The sequence below is a fragment of the Vombatus ursinus genome, unplaced genomic scaffold (genome assembly GCF_900497805.2).
Source record: "Vombatus ursinus unplaced genomic scaffold, bare-nosed wombat genome assembly UNPS02014811.1, whole genome shotgun sequence".
Taxonomy (NCBI): domain Eukaryota; kingdom Metazoa; phylum Chordata; class Mammalia; order Diprotodontia; family Vombatidae; genus Vombatus; species Vombatus ursinus.
In genome coordinates, this window is record NW_020954589.1 from 13001542 (window position 1) to 13024134 (window position 22593).

The 22593-nt window shown below is 41.9% G+C and overlaps 1 protein-coding gene across 2 annotated transcripts in view; it reads left to right on the plus strand.

Annotated features, from left to right (window-relative positions):
* Positions 1-4654: 4654 nt before the first annotated feature.
* The window catches only part of PNPLA1 (patatin like phospholipase domain containing 1), a 68499-nt gene continuing 50560 nt past the window's right edge, over positions 4655-22593 (plus strand). The window contains exon 1 of one of the 2 annotated variants that reach the window (XR_003570366.1): positions 4655-5470. Coding sequence is in view for 1 of the 2 variants with exons in the window: in XM_027876220.1 (XP_027732021.1) it covers positions 5266-5470 (205 nt within the window). In the remaining variant the exon portion in view is untranslated. The remainder of the gene's footprint in view (positions 5471-22593) is intronic. The other variant, XM_027876220.1, reaches the window with a different exon arrangement.

Consider the following 22593-nt stretch of genomic DNA (forward strand, 5'->3'; position numbering starts at 1 on the left):
TGCTGTCTTCCCCATTAGATTGTAAGCTCTTTGAGGGCAGGGACTATTTTTTTTGGTCTTTCTTTGTATCCCCAGCACTTGACATTGTATCTAGTACACAGTAAGCACTTAATAAGTGCTCATTGACTCCAAATCCTCTCTATCTGTCAAGGCCACAATCAAATTCCCCCTTCTCCACAGTCTTTCCTGATTATTCCAGCCCCAACAAGCCATAACACTTAGAGTTCCTCCAGCATGTGGGGTTTGCATCACATAGTTTAACATTTAATTACACACATCCTAGTGTTGTTCTCTGATTGCTTTATGAGTGTAGCTTAACCAGACCCTAAGCTATTTGATTTGCAATCTGTATCTTTCTTTCTTGTTACTGCACAGTGGCTGGCACAGTTCTGGGTTGACAACTTTTACCCCGTGTGGTCTTCCAAACTCCACTTCTATTTCAGGAACAAGATTCAAAATATTATTCCCTGATCCTTCCTTTCAGGTTCAGACAGAAATAGGATCATAGGGCCTTAGAGATCATCTACTTTAATTTCTTCATTTTTCCAAAATCAGTCTTTTTGTTGTGTTTCATTTGCATATCTGTCATTTCTAGAAATTTCTGTCCTTGCCTTCTGAATTGAATCCTTCTTGTAACAAAGAAAAACAGTTAACAAAAAATATCCGAATACAGTGTCAATGTATGAAACATTGTTCCCTACCAGTCTTCTCCATCCCCTTTGCCAAGAAAAGAGGAGGCATGTTTCATTATCTCCAATCTTTTTATTTTGTTTTAAAATTAAATTTTACATTTAAATTAACCACAGTCCATCTTCTCTCCCTTCCAACATCCTCCACTCCCCAATTGAAAAAGAAAGAAAAATAAAACTCTTGTAATATATAACAAAATTTCCTGCATTGGCCATGCTCTCAAAATACATCTCTGTCTATACTCTGAATCCATCACCTCTGTTAGGAGGTGGATAGCATACTTTATCATCGGTCCTCTGGAATCTTGACTGGTCATAGGATTGATCAAAGTTTGTAAGTTTTTTGAAGTTGTTTGACTTGATGTTATTTTTTTTATTATACAAATTGTTCTCCTGGTTTTGCTCACTTCTCTCTGCCTCTATTTATACAGGCCTTCCCTGGTCTCTCTGAAACCATTCCCTTCCTCATTTCTTACAGTACAATAGTATGCCATCACATTCATATGCTTTAACATGTTCAGCCATTCCCCTATTGGTGGCCAGTTCTTTGCTGATACAAATATTTTTGCACATATGAGTCCTTTTTCTTTTCCTTAGATTGCTTTGAGGTATCAGCCTATTTTCAGTATTACTGGATCAAAGGGCAGGCACAGTTTAGCGACTTTGAGGGCACAGTGTGAAATTGCTTTCTGAAATGGTTAGACCAATTCACAGCTCCACCAACTGTGTATTAATTAATATATGTTTTCCTGTAGCCTTTCCAGCATTTGCTTTCTTCCTTTTTTTTTAAAATCAACTTTACCAATATGATGGATGGGTATACAACCTGCTAATTTTACAGAGAAGGAAAGTGAAGCCCCAAAGAGATTGTGACTTGTCCATGTAATAAATGGTTGAGCTAGGATTTGAACTCAGTTCTTCTGACTTCAAAACCCCTTCCTTTCACCATATCATGCTGCTATTCCAGGCATAGGAGCTCTCTGGGCTATGTATGTTGAGGATGTAATAGAGGAGAGTCCTGAAAATGTTAGACTGGATGAGTTTTAAGGCCCCTTCTACTTCTGGGATTTAATATTGGTTGGAGCTGGAGAAGGGGAGTTCTAAGATCAAATTCTTCAGTAGCTCTCTTTTTCCAGTGGAGTAGAGTTCAAATTTGTCCTGGCATTCAAGGCCCTCCATTATCTTCTTAAAGTTTATCTTTTTTATTGGGTGGTGGGGAAGGAACTAGGCTTGTTCGTCCATTTGGTGTAAAGGACTCCCAGGGAGGAACCTCCCTCTCCCAGTGCAGATTAGAATCTGTTCTTCAAATTATAGTCTTAGACAGTCCCCTGCAGCACCAAGAAGTAAATGAACTTGCCCAAGATTACATGGCTAGTATGATTCAGGGGCAGGACTTGAACCCAGATCTTCCTCATTTCAAGTCCAGCTCTCCATCCATTCCTGCACTCTACTTCTCACCACATTACCTTTCCCATCTTACCTCATACCACTCTTTTCCCATTCACTGTAGGATGCAGTTAAAAGCTATGATTCTTTGGCCTTTTCACACCTTTAAGGTGTTCTGTATTATGCCTAGAATTTTTCTCTCTCACTTTTTTTGAAGTTATGCACATGAAAATTTATTACCTTTTACAAGTTCTTAAAATTTTTTTTAAATTACATGTAAGCAAAAATGTTTAATGTTCATTTTTTTAAAATTTGCATTCCAAATTTCCTCTTCTCTCCTTCCCCTTTCCCCTCCTTGAGAAGGCAAGCAATTTGACATAGATTATACATGTGCAGTGATGTAAAACATTTCCACATTCACCAAGTTGCAAAAGACAACATAGACAAAAAAAAAAAGAATAATCAAGTTTAAAAAAAAAGTTTCACTGGGGCAGCTGGGTGGTGCAGTGGATAGAGTCAGAGGACTTGAGTTCAAATCCGACCTCAGGTACTTGACATTTACCAGCTGTGTGACCCTGGGCAAGTCACTTAACCCCAATCGCCTAAGCAAAAAAAAAAAATATGCTTCAATCTGCATTTAGACATCTTTAGTTTTTTTCACTGGAGCTGGATAGCATTTTTCATCATAAGGGCTTTGGTGTTATCTTGGATTAACTGTATTGATCAGCATAGCCAAGTCATTCACAATTGATCCCATCTGTTGAATTCCTACCCAGCTTTTAAAGTCCAACTCCTCCAGTAAGTCTTGTCTGTCCCCCCCCCCCACTAAAACTGGTAGCAATTTCCCTCTCCTATCTTACCGGATGCTTATTTTGCCAATATGCTTAATTATTTTTTGGGGGGGATTATTCCCCTATTCTCCTAATGAGGCATCACAACATGGTGGATAGAGCCAACCTCAAAGCTGAGAATAGCCAGGGGTCAAGTCCTGTCTCTGATACTTGCCAGGTATAGGACAAGTTACTTCTTGGGATCTCAGATTTCTTATCTGTAAAACTAGGGTACTATGGTACAACTTTGTAGGACTGTCATGAGAATCAAATGAGATATGTAAAATGCTTTGTGAAAATTTTAAATATTATTTTAAAATTTTTATTGATTTTTTGGGTATCACCTTCATTTACAATACATATACAATATATCAATTACATATATCCCCCTTCCTTCCCCTCCCCAAAGAGCCATCTCTTTTAACAAAGAATAAGAGAGAGAAATCAGTTCAGCAAAACTAACCATCACATCAACCAAGTCTGATTATATATCAACATTCCATACCCATAGCATCTCACCTCTTTGCAAATCTGAAAGCACCATACAAATGTCAACTATTATTACTATATAATCTTGGACAAGTCACCTCCTTTCTCTGGGCCAAAGTTCCCTCATTTATGAGGGAGGATGGCTCAGACGATCTTCCTGCTGTAACCGTCTATGAATGTATGACCTCCCAACAACAAAAGACATGACTCTAGCTCTGTTTCAACTATAAAATATGCAAGGCAGCCTCTTGTGTTAGGTGGCCACCTACTAGATGCTAGGAAGGTCCCCCCCATTCCAAAACATCTCCCCTACCCAGGCATGAAACTGCCTGAAGTTCTTCTGCTTTTGGAGTCATTCCTATGGACTGACTCCAATGATTTTTGGAATCATTGTCACTGATTCCCCTTTGAAGGTGAGAACATCCTTGTTATTTGTGTGAAGTTATTAATAACTCAGTAATAGTTTAAAAATCCATTGAGAAGTTAGGATGTTGTAGTAGAAAGAATACTGCCCATCAGAGGACCTCATCTTAGATTCCACATCAGCTATTTACTGTGGGACCTTAGGCAAATCACTGCCCTTCTCTATCCCAGTCTCTTCATCTGTGAATTGAAGGTCAAACTGGCCTGCATGATCTCTATCAGTTCTGATGTTCTCTGAGCTTCCTGGACAGCAAGAGACTGTGGTTGCCTTAAGGTACAGGGGAAGGAGGTAGTTAAGATGGTAGGGGTGGAGGGAAGAGAAGAGGTTTAGAGACATCTGAAGTCTTAGCTTCTAGGCAGAAATCTGGTTCTAATGGGCCTCCAGAAATAATTATGCAGGAGAAAACAACAACAACAACAACAACAACAACAACAACAAAAAACCCCTATAATATCTTACAGGGAGCTTCATCAGCCTAGGGACCCCCCAAATGGGTGGGGGGAGCAGGAAGGAAGTCATAATGACACCTAATGCACAGAGGTAGTTATGACCATTTGAAGACAATCTGTTTTACAATTTTGCCTTGGACAGCCTTAAAAATGATTAAATCCAAGCTAGGTACAGAGAACTAATAAAAAGGTGGAGCAATATGGTTGGTTTTTAAATTTTTTTAAAGGCCTAGATTAAAGTCTGTGGATAGCTCCTACCTATGAGGGGGAGTGTGGGTAGGGACATGGGTGTCACACCCTGTAAACAAGGTCTCTGTCTGCCTCCTTAACCATTGTACACCTCCAGCCGCACTTCCTGCAATCGGGCCACCTTCCCTCAGGAGAAATGCCAACCCTTTAACTCACTCCCTCACTCAGCATCGCAGTAGCACCGTGCTAAGAAGGGAGACACCCACCAGCAGATAACCATCGCCTGGTTTTGCAACAGGCTGAACATCTGAGCTAGCAGAGGCACTAGTGAGTGGCAGGTCTCTGAGGATGGTTGAACTTGGGGAGCCTTGAGCTGCTCCCCTAGTGGGGATCGCAAGGGATCTCCTACCAGTGCCCCCCACTTCCACCCATACCACGTGGGCCAGGGCTCAAACCCCCGAGAAAATGGGCTCGGGAGGGAGCTGACAATTCAATTAAATCAGGCGCTGGGATCGTGCAACCGGGACGCCGCCTGCACTGGCTCGACAGGGATTCCTGCTTCCCCAGCCAGAAGCCTGTGGTTTCAGGTACCACAGTCTTTGTAGCTGTTGCTTTTAGACCGAAATTAACTCAGGCCGAGCAGGCCCGGGCAGTGCAGAGCCAGGCGTCCGGCCGAGATCAGGCGCCTCGTCCGCTCCGGGGAGGCCCCGGCTTGTCCCGACAGGAGGAGGCAAGTGAGGGACTCTAGGAAGGCAAGCGCTCGAGGCTGATTGCTCCCCCTCGAGGGAGGCCCACCCACAGCCGCAAAGATGATGGAACAGGTCTTTAAGGGGGACCCGGATACCCCGCACTCCATCTCCTTCTCGGGCAGCGGGTTTCTCTGCTACTATCAGGTGGGGGCAGTGGATGCTTTCCGAGACCTGGCGCCTCGCATGTTGGATACGGCTCATCGCGTGGTCGGGACGTCAGCCGGCTCCGTGGTGGCTGCCCTGACCGTGTGCGGCATTGGCATGAGTAAGGAGTTTATTCTGCTTTCACTACATCCCTGGTGAATCCTCTGGTAGGAAGCCTGGCCATGGGTGCCAGCAAAGCACTTCCAAGTAGGCATTTGGGAACTGGAGGGGTCCTGAGCACATTCCAGGAGGGGAAACCCAGTCACTGGGTGGGCAGGGGCCTCTGCCTCTATCTGTGAGTTTGGGTAAATGACTCCTCTGCCTCTGGCTTTCCCATACATGATGGAAATAATAAACACTGGCATCTAGGAAAGACCCTAGGTATGAGTGCAACAGAAGCACAGCTTTAGGACTGGAAGGGACAGAAGAGATTATCTACTCCCACCTTCTTTTACAGATCAGGAAACAGAAGGCCATAGAGATTAAAAAGTGACTTTGCCCAAGGTATATGGTATCATGGAAAAGAATCTGGAGCTAAAAGATATGTGTGACTTTAGGCAAGTCACTTGACCTCATAGCCTCAGTTTCCTTATCTGTAAAAATAATGGGCTCAAGTCCCTGCTCTTTGACCAACTAGTTGTATGATCTAGAACAAGTAATTTGATCTCTTGACTTTAGTTTCCTCATTTATAAAATGAGATGCTTGGATCAAGGTCCCTTCCAGCTCTAAATCTAGAAAATGAGTGACGGAGCTGGGATTTGAACTCAGGTCTTCTGATTTCCAGCATTCTTTTCTCTGAACTTTTCTGAGAGTAGGAAAGGACTCCAGAGATTAGCTAATCTAGGGTTTCCTCACTCAAAGAGTCTTGGAACATTTCAGAGCTTTCAACATTTCAAATGATCATTGGATTGAAAGCTGAAATTGACCATAGATATCATCTAGACATATATATCATCTTGGGGCAGTTAGGTGGTGCAGTGGATAGAGCACCAGGTCTGGAGTCAGGAAGACTTGAGTTCAAATGTGACCTCAGACCCTTCCTAGTTGTGTGACCCTGTGCAAGTCACTTAAACCCTCTTTACGTCGGTTTCCTCATCTGTCAAACGAGCTGGAAAAGTAAATGGCAAATCACTCCAGTATCTTTGCCAAGAAAACCCCAAATGGGGTCAAGAGTTAGATAGGACCAAACAACAACAAAAGTCCAACTCCCCAATATTTCCTCATTTCCTTTTTCTGAACAGTTACTAGGTAGATCTGAGAGTGAGAAGTTAGACATGGTATTTCCCGATTTCAGAAAGGCATTTGACATATTCCTATAGAGAGAGCCACCTGATACAGTGGAAAGAGTCAGGAAAACAAGTTCAAATTCAGCTCAGATATTTACTAGCTGTGTCACTTTGGGCAAATCAATTAAATTACTGTCTGCCTCGGTTTTCTCAACTGTCAAATGAGGATCATAATAACATCTACCTCAGGGTTGTTGTGAGGACAAAATGAAGAACTATTTGTAAAGTACTTGGCACAGTGCCTGGCACTTAAAATAAATTCTTGTTCCCTTCCCCCTATATCCTTGTGGCTAAATTGGAGAGATGTGGACTGGATGAGAGTACAGCTCAGTAGATTTAGAACTGGTTGAAAGGCTAGATTTAAAAAAAAAGTGATAGAAGAAACATAGAAGGAGATAAATCAAAAGGACGTCCCAGAGATCCTTCTTTAGAGCCCTGGACTGTTCAATCTTTTCATCAATGACTTGCATAGAGAGAATGTTCATTAAATTTATGAATGATATGAAACTGGGACGGATGGCTAACATATTGGATGATAAATTTAGAATAAAAAACTTACTTGGTTGAAACAATGATATAATTGAAAAAGTTGAAATTTAGTAGGGATTAGTATAAAGTTCTACGCTTGGGTTAAAAAAAAAATCCATAGCCCAAGTAGGGGAAGTTAACCTGCTGTGTGTGTGTGTGTGTGTGTGTGTGTGTGTGTGTGTGTGTATGAACTTGATATTAGTTAATAGTGTGCCATTAGCTAAGAAGGCCAATGTCATTTTAGGTTGTATTAATAGATGCATAAAGCCTGGGAAAAGGAATGGAAAAGACCCATTATGTTCTGTCCTAGCCAGACCACATCTAAAGTACTTAGTATAGTCCTAGTTGCTACACCTTAGGCAAAACATTGACAAACTGGAGAATCTTCAAAGGAGGCTACTTTAGATGATGAGAGGGCTGAAAATTACTAAATCAGAAGATTGGTTGAAAGATCTAGGGATAGTTGGCCTGAAGAAAAAACTAAAGGAAGATATGAAAGCTGTCTTTAGGTATTTCAAAAGCTGTCATGTGCAAAAGACAGTAGACATGTTTCCTGGGTTCCAGAGGGCAGAACTAGGAATAATGGGTAGAATTTGGAAAGAGTTAGATTTAATCTTGATTGAGGGAAAAACTTCTGAGTCATTAGAGTTGTTCCAAAGTAGAAGTCTGTCAGATCTGCTTGGCTTTTTCAGGATACGGTACATTCCCTATCCATGGTGATCTTCCGAATCTGGATGACCCACTGGCTGGGTATGTGGAAGGGGATTCTTACATAGGTATAAGTTAGATTGGTTGGACTCTGGGGTTCCTTCTAATTCTTTTTTTTTCTTTTTGGTGAGGCAATCAGGGTTAAGTGACTTGCCCAGGGTCACACAGCTGGTAAGTGTCGAGTACCTGAGCCCAGATTTGAACTCAGGTCCTCCTGACTCTGAGGCCAGAGCTCACTGTGCCGCCTAACTGCCCCTGTTCCTTCTAATTCTGAGAGCCTGTGAGTCAAACTGTGTATATTGACAAAACCTATACAGGCTCTTCAGGGTTAGGGGAAGGGGAGGAAGGGAGGATGGAGCAACCTTGGGGTAAAGGAAAGTCAGGAGGAAAATGGTGGTATAAAATTGAGGAAATTAAGCCTTCTCACTAGCTGAGACACAGTGTGTCAGAGAGGCTAGAGAACTGGTCTTAGACCCGAGAAGACCATGGTTCAAGTCTTCCCCCGACACATATTTGCTGTGTGCCTGGGGCAAGTTTCTTAACCTCTCAGTGCTCTAGGCAATAATATAATAATAATAATTATCGCTGGCAATAATATATCCTTTACATGGCACCAAGCATTTTAAGAGTATTATCTTGATTGAACCTCACAACAAGCCTGGGAGGTAGATGCTATTATGAGTTCCATTTTACAGTTGAAGAAACTGAGGCAAACAGAGGTTGCCCAAGGTCACAAAACTAGGTGGGATTTGAACTCATATCTTCCTGAATCTAGGCCCTTCACTCTATTGACTGCACCACCTAGCCACCTACCTTTAAAACTAACTTGCAGAGAAGTTGCTGGTCTGTATCGGTAGAGGGAACTTTTTCATTTGGGAGACCTCTGTATCAACGGCATTACAGATTTATACCCTATCTAGGGGTGGGGATAGAGTACGGCCACACTTGAAGACCTAGTGGGCCATATGTGGCCTCGAGGCCACAGGATCCCCACTCCTGTGCCTATCCTTTTATGCTGGACATTGCTATACTTAGTATTTTGATGTATGCATAATTTCAAATTTATTATTTTAAAGAGAAAATATCACTATTGTAGGAATTGTTTCACAAAGCCCCTGTTCAAATCACATGGCACCTCACAGTCCTGTGGAAAGAAATTTGAGAAATACTGACCTATCCTAAGCCCCTTATTTCACATTTTTGTTGTTGTTCAGTCATTTCAGTCATGTCCAACCCTTCATGAACTCCTTTGGGGTTTTCTTGGCAAAGATCCTGGAGTGGTCTGCCATTTCCTTCTCTAGCTCATTTTACAGATGAGGAAACTGAGGCAAACAGGGTGAAGTGACATGCCCAGGGTCACACAGCTAGTAAGTGTCTGAGGCTGGATTGGACCTCAGGTCTTCCTGATTCCAGGCCTGGTGCTCTATCTACCTCACTACCTAGCTGTCCTTTATTCTTTCACATAGCAGGAAACTAAGGCACATTTTCTAACAATAGGGAGATGATAGTTGCTTCTGTGCTCTGCCTTGATCACACCACATCTAGAATATTGTGTTTAATTCTGAGCATCGAAGTATAGAAATGTTGTTGACAAGATTGCTGCTGCTCCTTGCTGTTTGGCCTTCCTTCTCAAAGAGGACCCTGACATCAGGGAGGTGATGCCATGACATGCAAGAGAATTGGATTTAAGTGAGGGAGGGCTGTGCAAAGTCACCAACCTCACTTTCTCCTCCAGAGCCATCTGGGTCCAGTGGCCAGATATGAATCAGGACAACTAGAGATGGTCCAGGGTGCATTGGGGGACCTTGGACTTTTCAAGCTAAGATCTTTAACAGGTCTCCATTTGAGGCAGTGCCCATTCAGTGATTAAGGATTAATAAAAATGGAGAACATTCAGAGGAGGGCAACCAGGATCTCAGCATCCTTGCGTTTCTCCCAAGCCTTGAATTCATGTCATAGGAAGATAGGTTGAAGAAACTGGAAATGTTTAGCCTGGAGGAGAGAAGGCTCGGGGGCTATATTACAACTATCTTCATCTGAAGGTCTGACATATATAGAGAGGAAAATGGGAATGGTGGGGGGTGAGGGGGGATAGAGGTCAGAATCAGGAGCAATGGGTTAAAGTTGTAAAAAATCAAATATAGGCACCAAATCAAAAACACTTCCTGATGATTAGAGCTGTCTAAAAATGAACGGGCTGCCCTGGAAGGTGATGGGTCCACCATCTTTGGAGGACTTCTGGCAGAGGCTGGATGGCCACTTGTCAGGTATGTTATAATGGAGATTCCTTGTAGGTATAGATTAATTCAGCCCATACCCACACCACTGGGTATAGATGGCTGCCGAGGTCTTTCCCAACTCTCAGGATTCTGTGATTCTTTAAGACTCAAAGATAAGATGGGAAATGACTAGGTCAGGATCATACAGCTTAATAGTGGCAGAGCTGGGATTAGAATGTATGTCTCCTGACTTCCAATCCAGGAATCTTCCCACTGAATCACACTATATATAGTTCTCTCTGTGTTAGGATTTGAGGGGAACTGGGAATGTTGCCCTAACCCCCAAATATTACCTCCAATGATGATTGAAATTCCACCACTGGAGAATCATTTTCCTAGATTAGAACTCTGCCAGGTGGCCTTTATTAAAACACAAAGACTCTTGGGAGGGGCAACACTTTAGTGGGAATTAATGATGATAATAATAATAATAGATAACATTTATGTAGTTCTTACTAAGTGCTAAATGCCTTACAATTATTATCTCATTTGCTCCTCTCCATAACCCTGGGAGATAGGTGCTATTATTATTCCCATTTTACAGATGAAGAAACTGAGGCAAACAGAGGTTACGTGTTTTGCCCAGGGTCACATAGCTAGTAAATTTCTGAGGTCTTGGGTCTTTCTGACTCCGTGCCTGACGCTCTATCCATTGTTCCATCTAGATGCTCTCAATTTGCTTTATCAGATCAGCTTTCTTTATGATGATGAAGAAATAGAAGTAAGCTGAAAGCACTGGACACCTGATAGAGCTGTAGGGTGGAAAAAAACATTACATTTGCAGTAACAGAACTCTGTTTCAAATCTCATTTCTGCCATTTACTACCTATGTGACTTTGGGCAAGTCACTTAACATCTCTGAGACTCATTTTTCTCATCTGAAAAATAAGGGGCTTGGACTGTATGGCTGTAAAATTTCTTTTTAATTCTAAATCCAAAAATCTCAGCATAACTTCAATCCTTAACAGCTTTAAAACACACACACACATGCATGTATACACACATATACATATATGTAAGTGTATATGTATATGATACATGTGTGTATATATGTGTCTATATAGACCTATCTATCTATATGTCTATGTATCTCTATATCTATGGTCTAGGTCTTGATCCTGGCTTTGCTATTTACTGTGTTATTTTGGGCAAGTCTTTTTCCCTCTCTAGGTTTCAGTCTCTTGGTCTATAAAATGAATGGGTTAGATTTAATAGACTCTTCTACCTCTAGCTCCAGTGATCTTAATTGATTTAAGAAACATTTATTAATGGCTTGCTATGTACAAGTCACTGTGGGAAGTGTTGATTGGGATTTTAAAGGCTACCAACAAAAAAGCAGTTTCTGCCCACAAGTTTACCTTCCACTAGGGAGATAGAACACAGGTCAGTAAATACAAAGTTAACTGCAGTCATCATGGTGGGGATCAGAGAAGGCTCAAGGTAGAGTACCTTCGGCTGCTGAGAACAGAGAGATCTCTCACAGATCCATTTTCCCACAGCATGAGGCCACAAACTTGAACTAATGTAACTGCTAAAAATAAAAACTGGGCAGTGAGGTATGGTAGAAATATCCTTGGCTTGGAAATCAAAAGATGTGGACTCCAATTCTAGTGCTGACATTTCCCAGCTGTGTGACCTTGGACAATTTAGAGGGCTTCTGGTAGGAGGGGGCCCCTGACTGGAGCCTTGGAGAATGCTAAGAATCCCTAAGAGTTGGAGGGGAGGCTTTAAGAGTTTGTACAAAGACGCAGAGGTAGAGATGGGATCCTGAATTCAGGAAACAGTCTAGTCTGGCTGGAATTTAGAGTGTGCGAAGGGGAACGATGTGAAACAAGGCTGGTTGGAGCCAGAATATAGAGGGTTTAAGATGCTATGGTGATGAGGCAGGAGGTGCCAACAAGAAGGGAAGTGGAGAGACAGAGAGAGAGAGACAGAGAGACAGAGAGACAGAGATAGAGACAGGCAGGCAGACAGAGACAGAGACAGAGAAAAAAGGGGTTTAGTGGATGCCAAAGACAAATTTAACTTCCAGCCTTTTCTGGGGTGAGTCTTGTTGACTCTTTAATTGATTCTTTAGATTTTAGAGGGATTCTGGGAGGGTTCTCATTGAAAAAGTGAGGTGGAGAACAGGGAGCAGACTGTGAAAGAAAACTGGATTTGGAGTCTAAGGACCTAAATGTGAATCCTGGGTTTATTTCCTCCCTATGTGACCTTGGATGCTCACTTAACCCCATAGGTCTCATTTGACAAATGACTGGACTACTTGATTTCTAAGGTTCCTTCCAGCTCTAAATCCTACTATCTTAAGGGAAAAGTGCTATGCCCTTTTTGGGGGAAAATAAAATTGATAAATCATCTGAGAGTATTAATATTGGTTAGTCAGCAGTCAATTAGCATTTATAAAGTGCCTACCATATGCCAGGAGCTGTGCTAAGCACTTGGGGTACAAAGGAAGACAAAAGACAGTTCTTGCTTTCAAGGAGTTTACAATCTAATGAAAGGAGCTTAAAGTCTAATGGGGCTAGTTTCGATATTATTTTCTCATTCAAAATATCATCTGACTGTTGGCTGGGTGAGGTGGCACATGCTTATAATCCCTGCTATTAGTGGAGGCTGAGGCTGGTGGATCAGTTGGGTTTGGGAGTTCTGTAGTGTAAGGCTAAAGCCTATCAGTTGTCTACAATAAAGTCCATTAACAATATGGTGAACCCCCATCGGTGGAGAACCACCAGGAGAGGTGAAGCAGCCAAGACTGGCAGTAGAGTGGGTCAAAGCTTCTGAGCCCATCAATCAACAGTGGGGTTGAGCCTGTGAATGGCTGCTGCACTGCCAGCCTTGGCAAGGCAAGGAGAACAAGTCTTAAACAATAAAGACAACAACAAATTCCAAACACAAACAGTTCTGTAGCTCCAATTTATGGATGTGCATCTGCAGGATTATAGATTTAGAGTGAAAGAGACCTTAGAGGCCATCTAGTCCAACCCTTTTATTTTCCAGATGAGGAAACTGAGGTACAGGGAGATTAAAATGAAGTGCCCAACATGCATATGTTGTATGGTAGTAAGAAGAAAGCATGATAACAAGCATTTATTTGACACCTACTAGGTACCAGACATTATGCTAAGCACTTTATAAATATTATCTTATTTGATCCTCACAATAGGTTTGGGAGGTAGATGCTGTTTTTATCCACAAGGTGGTTATGAGGTTATGAGAGAATATTTGTAAAATGCTTAGCACAGCACAAGATACACTTGTTATCATTTTCAGTCATGTCTGACTCTTCATGAGCCCATTTGGGATTTTCTTAGCAGAGATACTGGTTTGCCATTTCCTTCTCCCGCTCATTTTACAGATGAGAAAACCAAGGCAAACAGGATTAAGTAAGTGTCTGAGGCCAGATTTAAACTCAGGAAGATGAATCTTCCTGACTCCAGGCCCAGCACTCTATCCATTGCCCACAACATAATAGGCCTTTAATAAGTATGTGTTTTCTTCCTTCTCATTTTACAGTTGAGGAAAATGAGGCAGACAAAGGTTAAGTGACTTGCCCAGGGCAACACAGCTAGGAAGTGTCTGAGGCTGGCTTTGAACTCGGTTTTTCCTGACTCTAGGCCCAGCACTTTATCCAAGCTGCCTCTAAATAAGTAGCACCAATGGGGTTGGACTCTCAAATCAGTGCTTTTTCCACATTGTCACTCTTTTGTTGTTGTTGAGATCTATGATTTCCTGGTGAGGAAACTCCCTACACTAAGGAGGATTGGCAATTCCTCTGTAATTTAATGTTTTAAAGAGTTGCCTGGAGGGGCATTGAGAGCCTTAGGGGCCTGCCCAGGGCCACAAAGTTATCTTCCTGCCTCCAGTGTGGACCCTCTAGGCCCACCTTGTCAAGACATCTTTCTGTGTACAGTTTAGCAAGAATTTAAAAAAAAAAAATAACAGTTCTCTGTTCCTCGGCAACCCCAAATTAACACAACAAGAGACAGAGAATGTTAATAACCCAATCTCATAAAAAGAAATTGAACAAGCCATATGGGAAATCCCAAAGGAAAAGAAAAAATAAGCACTCTCAGGTTACATTTCTATAGATCAGCATTGTTACAAATCACTTTGTGATCTCACAATAGCTCAGTGAGGTGGATAGGGCAGGAACTGAGATCCCCATCTGTGGATGAAGAAACTGAAATTCATATTGATAAGGTGACTGTGCCAAGGTCACACAGCCAGCAAGTATAGGACTGGTAAAAAATAGGACTGGAATCCACTTTTTCTGCTCTCCCAGGCATGCCCAGCTCTTATTTTATCTTATTCTGTTGGAATTTTATTGCCACCAAAGGCTTCTGGGTGACATAGTGGATGAATGCTATGAATGCTAGCTGATTGATCCTGGGCAAGTCACTTAACCCCTGTTTACCTCAGTTTCCCCCTCTATAAAATAGGCATAATATTAGCACCTACCTCACAGGGCTGATGTAAGGATGAGAATGAGGACTGGACTGATTTTTCTGATTCAGGGCATTCTTGAATGAGGAAACTCTCATCACCAATTCAAGTCTGACCTTTTCTCTGCAACTTATAGCTTCAGAGAGCTGCTTAGGGCACTGAGAGGTTAAGTCCATTCCTTAGGGTTGAACTCAGGCCCGTTCTCTAGCCATCACATTCCATTGCCTATTTTTTTAATTTTATCTACTGAGAGTAAAATGATATAAAACACTTTGCAAACATTAAAGCTCAAGGTAAATGTTGACTGTTATTATTATTTTTATTATTATTACCCAAGCCCTTTGCTAATGAGCCTCGTGTCCTGGAATGAGGTGGGAATTGAAGTCCTGTTTGGAGCTATAAGGTATTCTGGCCTGAGGCAGCAGCCAGAGAGGGGTCAGCCTCTCTGGGCCCTGGGTCCCTGCTTGACTCTTGACTGCTTGACTTGGGCTAACGACCGTGGCACAAATGCCAATCCTTCCTTGTATATTGCCACATTTTCTAAACACCACTCCTTCGTTGTTGTAACAAATATTTATTAAGTATCTATTGTATGCAGAAAAATGTACAACCAGCTGGGGAAGTTACAAAGTTTTGATAAGACAGGGGATGTGCCTCACCAGGAGTTTATCAGGGAGATAAAACACCCACACAGCTGTAATAGATACTTATTGTTTAGTGGTTTTTTCAGTCATGTCAGACTCTTTGAGCCCTTTGGGGGTTTTCTTGGCAAACATACTGGAGTGGTTTGCCATTTCCTTCTCCAGCTTATTTTACAGATGAAGAAAGTGAGGCAAACAAGGTTAAGTGACTTGCTCAAGGTCACACAGCTAGTATGTGTCTGAACTCAGGTGTTCCTGACTCCAGGCCTGGCAGTCCATCCACTGGGCCACCTAGCTGCCCATAATACTACTACCCTGGGATGAATATGGGAAGGAGGTATTGAAGAAAGTACTCAGTATGGGCTCAGAGGGAAGACCATTACTGACCTTGGGCATAAAAGGAGGCTTCCTGGGAGGTGAGGTTGGAGTTAGCCTTATAAAGGATGGTTAGATATTCAGTCCATAGGGCAGGAGGGAAAGGAGAGAAGGGAACAAGCATTGATTAAACAACTACTGTGTGCCAGGCAGCATTCCATTTGCAGAGAACATGGAATGGAGGCTTTTGCCTGCTTCTGCCTACCACGAGCTTAAACTATAAGCTTGTAATTTTCTAGATATTTTATTCAGAAAGGAAAGTAGTGATATACAGAAATAATAAGGGTTCTGATGGCTTCTAGGTGGCAGAGTGGATAGAGTGTTACACGTGGAGTGAGGAAGATCTGAGTTCAGATTCTATCTCAGACACTTATTAGCTTAATGACCCTGGGCACATCATTTAAACTCTCTGTGCCTCAGTTTCCTTATCTTTAGAATGAGAAGGTTGAGCTTAACCTCCAAAGTCTCTTCCAGTTGGAAATCTATCATCCTATGTTCTTGCCTTAGAGATTTACTAGCTGTGAAAAAGTCACTTAAATGTTCTTAGCCTCAGTTTCTTCATCTGTAAAATGGGAATACGAAGAGCTCATACCTCCCAGGGTTGCTGTGAGGATTCATTAAGATACTATATATGAATATATATGTTATCATTGGTCCATGGGAAGGAGTGTTGGGAATTATTAGAGTTTTGTCAGCATGGCATAGTAGACAGAATGTTGTACTTGGAATGAGGAAGACCTGGGTTTGAATCTTGTTCCCTGTGTGACCTTAGACAAGTCACTTCACAAATCACTCAGTTTCCTCCTCTGTAAAATGGGAGGGGGGTTAATAATTGTAGGGACCGCTGACTGGACTGTTACTAGGACGAAATGAGACAATCAATCAATAAACATTTATTAAGCACCTACTATGTGCCAGGCATTGTGCTAAGTGCTGAGGGTACAGAAGAACAGTCCTTACCCTCAAGGCACTCACAGTCCAATAGGGGAGACAACATGCAAACAGATTTGTACAAAACAAGCTATATGCAGTATAAATAGAAATGGTGGAAAACTTATGCAAAAAGTAACGATTATTGTTATATATGATTATTATTAGGTTGTGCCCTAAGCCCTCAAAGCAACCCATTCTAACAAATATTTACTGTGTTCCTAACTAGTGTGTGTGTGTGTGTTTGTGTGTGTGTGTGAATGGCTCAAGAAAGGCCACCCCCAGCCCTCAAGGATCTGCCTTTCCAGTTGGATAGACAGGGCTAACATACAAGGAAATGAAAAACAGAGTGAGATAGCATATCACCAAGGGGTGAATTAAGCATCACCAACAAGAAGGGCTCAAATAGCTGATGTTTATAGAGCCCTTTCACAGTGACTGAGCTTGTTCTCAACTCCTTGTACAACTTAGTTCTTTGACTCCAAGTCCAATTGTCTCTTTCATTACATCATGGTTGTATGGGTGGTGAGAAAATGGAGGTAGAAACTATATGGGAAGATCTCTTAAGAGGATGGCAGGGACGGGTGAAGGTTTTTTTAAGGATGGAGACAGTGGGGAATAATTAAAAATGGGATAATGAGGGAATGGTTAATAGGACAAACTCTTTTTAAAAAAAACTACAATAAAGGTTTGTTGCTATAAAAACCATTCTTTTCTCAAGGAGTACAAAAAAAGGCAGTAAATCTTTTTTTGGCCCACTGTGACAATTTGCTGCCCTCTTCTGTAGAACAATGCAATTAACAAATATTGATTCAAAATTTTAAAATCCTAGCAACTCTACCCACTCATGTGATGCTAAAAAAAAAAAAAGCTGGAGAAAATACTGAAACCACGTTGCCTGCGTCCACTATAAGTTTATGTTACTTAATTTCAACTGGGCCCTCACTATGGCAAAGCAATGCTTTTGTATCTCCCTTATTGATTCACTCTGAGGGTCTTCTCCTCCCAGATTGATTTTTAAAATAAAAAATTTTTAAGGCAATTGGGGTTAAGTGACTTGCCCAGGGTCACACAGCTAGTAAGTGTCAAGTGTTTAGTCTGAGTCCAAATTTAAATTCAGGTCCTTCTGACTCCAGGGCAGGTGCTCTATCCACTGCGCCACCTAGGTGCCCCAGATTGATTCTTTTGTGAAGGCAAACTAGGCCATCTTTTATCTCAATTCTTACTTAGCCTTTAATTATTGAATGGGAATTGCCTCAGACAAACTGAGATGTGGGAAAGACCTTAGCTCAAAAAGGCCAAGGTCTCCCCCTGCATCTGGAGCCATCACCAGTCATCTTGCCACTGGACTCCAATGACTCTGGAGAAAGAGTGAAGCTGATGACTTTGCACAGCCCTCCCTCACTTAAATCGAGTTCACTTGCAAGTCAAGACATCACCCTGCTGAGGTCATTGATCCTCTTCAAGAACAAAGGACACGCAACAACAATCCTAAAGAGATTTATTCAAAACTTTTTCTTCCCCCCAAATTCCTCAAACCTCCCACGCTACCTTTGCCCAAACCAAGGTGAGAACCTTGCCCCATATTTCACTGAAAAAAAAAATAAGGCCATTCAACTGAGGCCTGAACTTAATATCTTTCTCCAAAAAGCTCACCTCTTCTGAACTTCCCTATTATTGTTAAGGTTACCACAATTTTCCCTATCACCGAGGTTCCCAGTTTAGGTGCTATAATAATAGGACAAACTCTTGATGGAGCTGGAAGGGCATAGCATGGAGGCTTAAAGTATGCCCTGGGCACATTTTTTTGGAGAGCCTATTGTTAAACATTTACCTTCCACTGTGAGGACACAGTTGGGTTGACCTTGCAAAGGAGAACCACCTCTTCCTCAGACACTAGAGCAAAGGGGCAGTGGACTTGTAAAGATGTTGAGAATTTTGAGATTGAGAATAGAATTGATGAAGGAGTCCACAGGTAGCTTTGGTTGAGGAGGAAGTGAGGTCATTGACTGGGGCAGAGGGGACGGAGTGGCATAGGGGGCTTGAGGATAGAAGAGAAAGTTTAGAGCTGTGAAGAGCAAGATAGAGACGCAGCTCAGACTAGAGGTCCAATCTAATGCAGCTAAAAAGTAGTAATTAAGTGCCTACTGTGTGTAAGGCTCTGAAGATAGCAAGATGAAAAGAAAGGTGGTTGTCCTCAAGGGACTTAGATTCACTTGGAGGTGGGACAAAACAGAAGGACATAACAAATAAACAGATAAATATGTCAAACTCTGAAAATAAATGACCAAAGAGCCACAGAGGTTATACGCCAACTGTTAAACTGGAAAAAAAAAAAAAACAAGCTAAACTAAAGAGCTAACAGTGGTTGTAAGCAAAAAGCATTTTTTAATTCCATTAGAGCAGGAAACTAGACATACATTCTGGGGTCTGCTCTAGGACCGAGGAGACCCAAGGCAGTGAGGCTAAGCCTTGATACACATAGTCATGACTAGACAAGGAGCCAGACAGTGAGTTGTAGCCATAGCAATGAGGGGTAGCAGCAACAATGAGGCACGTTTGCCTAGTGAAAAAAGTCTATTCATAGCAGGACTTCATGACCAGAATGTGGTTCCTACAGCTGCTTGTCTGAGCTCAGGGACCACCTGGGGCTGGCTTGAGTCAATTCTGTGATTTAGCTACAGCAGAGTTCATCCAGAGGGTGAGCACAAAGGATTGTTGTTGTGCCAAACTCAGGGCACAGTTTGCTTGCTGGACATTAGCTCTGGAAAACAGGGTGTCTTCTAATAGTAAAAAGAGAGAAGCGAAAAGAGAGTGGTGGTCTTGGCATGGGGATCCTGACAAGTATATGTATATATTATTTTATGGGCAAGGAGAGAACTCTAACTTCTAGGTGGAATCAGCAAAGTCTCCCTATGGGAGACTGATTTGAGCTGAACCTTGAATGAAGCTAAAAATTCTAAGAGGCAGCGATGGATGGAGTATGCATTACATGCATTGGGGGATAGCCTGTGCAAAGTTGTGGAGGCCAGAAATGGAATGCTAAGTTCAAACAGCAAAAAAGGTCCATTTGGTGGAACCTAGCATATGTGAAGGTGAATGACCTGAAATAAACATTCACAGGCAGACAACAGGGCTTTTTGGAGGACTTTAAATGTCTGGCTGGGGAATTTGTACTAATGAGATAGATGATCAGTAGGTGTCAAATACTTTGCAAACCTTTAAGCCTTACATGGGCAGCTGGGTAGTGCAGTGGATGGAACACTGGGCTTAGAATCAGGAAGACTCATCTTCATGAGTTCAAATCCAGCCTCAGACACTTATTAGTTATGTGACCTTCAGCAAGTCACTTAACTCTGTTTGCCTCAGTTTCCTCACCTGTAAAATGAGCTGGAAATGGCAAACCACTCCAGTGTCTTTGCCAAGAAAACCCAAAATGAGGTCATGAAGAGTCAAATACAGTTGAAAAATGACTTAACACCTATTTTGACTTCCGGGAACCAAGATGAGAGTAAGCAATATGTCACTCTCACCATCCCTTATTGACTTAGAAAAATCCAGAGAATATTGTCCCAGGGAGAATCTTGAAATGGTAGAGTCAGCAGAAAGACTTAGATACAGCAGTTTTTTTAGCTCATGAGGGTAGGGGGATTAATGGGAAAGATCGCTCTTGCTGTGGCTGAAGGGCACCAGTACAGGAAGGGAGGTGTCCCAGCAAGCCAGTGGTAAGCCCCACCTCAGTAAACCAGTAACCAAGCCCTTAAACCCCAGCACAAGAAACCTAGAACAGTGCCCCCTGTACCGCAGAAGCAGAGATCAAGTATAAAAGCCAGAAAAAAGGCAAACAACACGAGCAAGAAGCAACATAGAAAAACAATGACCAGAGAAAAGTATCTTGGTGACAGGGAAGATCGAAACACAAATTTAGGGGAGGATAACATTGTCAATATACATCTGAAAACTCAGAGGGGAATGTGAACTGATCTCAAGCCCAAAAAGCCTTCTTGGAAGAGCTCAAGAGGGATTTTAAAAGTCAAATAAGAGAGGTGGAAGAAAAATTGAACAATTCATTTTTTAAAATGGGAAAAAGTACACTGAAGAAAACAGTTCCCTAAAAACTAAAATGGGCCAAATGGAAAAGGAGGTACAAAAACTAACTGAAGAAACAATTCATTAAAAATTAGAATTGGGCAGTTGGAAGCTAATGACTCTATGAGACATCAAGAATCAGTAAAACAAAATCAAAAGAATGAAAAAATAGAAGAAAATGCAAAATTCCTCATTGGAAAAACAACTGATCTGGAAAATAGATCCAGGAGAGATAACTTAAGAATTATTGGTCTACCTGAAAATTATGATGAAAAAAAGAGCCTGAACAGTATCTTTCAGGAAATCATAAAGAAAAATTGCCCTGAGGTCCTAGAACCAGAGGGTAAAATAGTCATCAAAAGAATCCACCGTCACCTCCTGAAAGAGATCAAAAATTGAAAACTCCAAGGAATATTGTAGCCAAATTCCAGAATTATCAGGTCAAGGAGAAAATCCTGCAAACAGCCAAGAAGAAACAATTCAAATATTGTGGAACCACAGTCAGGATTATGAAGAACTTTTCAGCTTCTACATTAAAAGATCAGAGAGCTTGGAATATGATATTCTGGAATGCAAAGGGGCTTGGATTACAACCAAGGATCAACTACCCAGCAAAACTGAGCATAATCTTTCAGGGGAGGAGATGGACATTCAATGAAATAGGGGATTTCCAGACTTTCCTGATGAAAAAATGACTTAACAACAACAAGCTTTACATAGATGTGATATAAAAATGGTATTAGCTAAGCCTAGATGCAATAGAGAGCCACAGGAAGATTCTTGAGCAGAGGAGAAAAATGACCAGCCTGGTGTTTTAGGAAGATGACTTTGGTGGTTGTGTGGAGGATATATGGGAGAAGCAGAGGGAGTAGAAATGGTGAGAACAATTAGGAGGCCATTGTAGTAGTCCACAAGATGAGGGCCTAAACTCTTGTAAAGGCTGTCAGAGAAGGAGGTGGAAATCAAGTCAACAAGACTTGACAGTTGATGGATATGGGGAATGAGGGAGAGTGAAGGGTGACTGAGGTGGCAAACCTGAGTGTCTAGAAGAATGTGGTGCCCTCTAGAGAAATAGGGGAATTTGGAGGAAGGAACAGATTAGGGGAAGGGAAAGGGGATATGAGTTTTGTTTTGGATATGTTGAATTTGAAATGTCTAGACTCTGATTACTGACCTCCTTCACTTCCTTTAAGTCTCATTTAAAACCCCACCTTCTACAGGAAGCTTTCCCTAACACCTCTTAAGGCACTAAAGTGCCTTCCCTTCATTAATTAGTTCCTATTTATCCAATATATACTGGTTTTGTATAATTTGTTTGCATGCTGTCTCTCCTTGTGAGCTCCTTGAGGGCAAGGACTCTCTTTTGCCTCTTTTTGTATCCCCAGTGCTTAGCACAGTGCCTGGCATATGGTAAGAGTTTAATAAATGTTTATTGAATTGAATTGGTGATGTGGGACTGGAGTTCAGGAGGAAGACTAGGGCCGAATATATAAGCTCTGGGAATCATTTGCATAGAGATGATCATTGAACCCATGGGAGCAGAGATGAACTTGAGACACAGGGGTAGAGAGAACCTTGAGAATCACTCACAATTAGAAGGAATGATGTAGAGGATAACACAGCAAAGGCAACTGAGAAGGGGTGGTTAGACAGGTAGAAGGCAAACCATGAGAGTGAAGTGTAGCAAACACAGGGAGAAGAAGAGTGCTCAGGAGAAGGGAGCAGTAAAGAGTCAAAGAAAGATTAAGACTAAAGTTGAGCAATGAAGAAATCACTGTAAGCTTACAGACAGCAGTTTCAGGCAGTGGTGGGCTTGGACCAAGGGGTGAGAAGTGAGTGGGAGGATAGGAAGTAGAGGCAAGGAATGCAGCAGACAGGATTCTTTCTTTCTTTCTTTCTTTCTTTCTTTCCTTCCTTCTTTCTTTCTTTCTTTCTTTCTTTCTTTCTTTCTTTCTTTCTTTCTT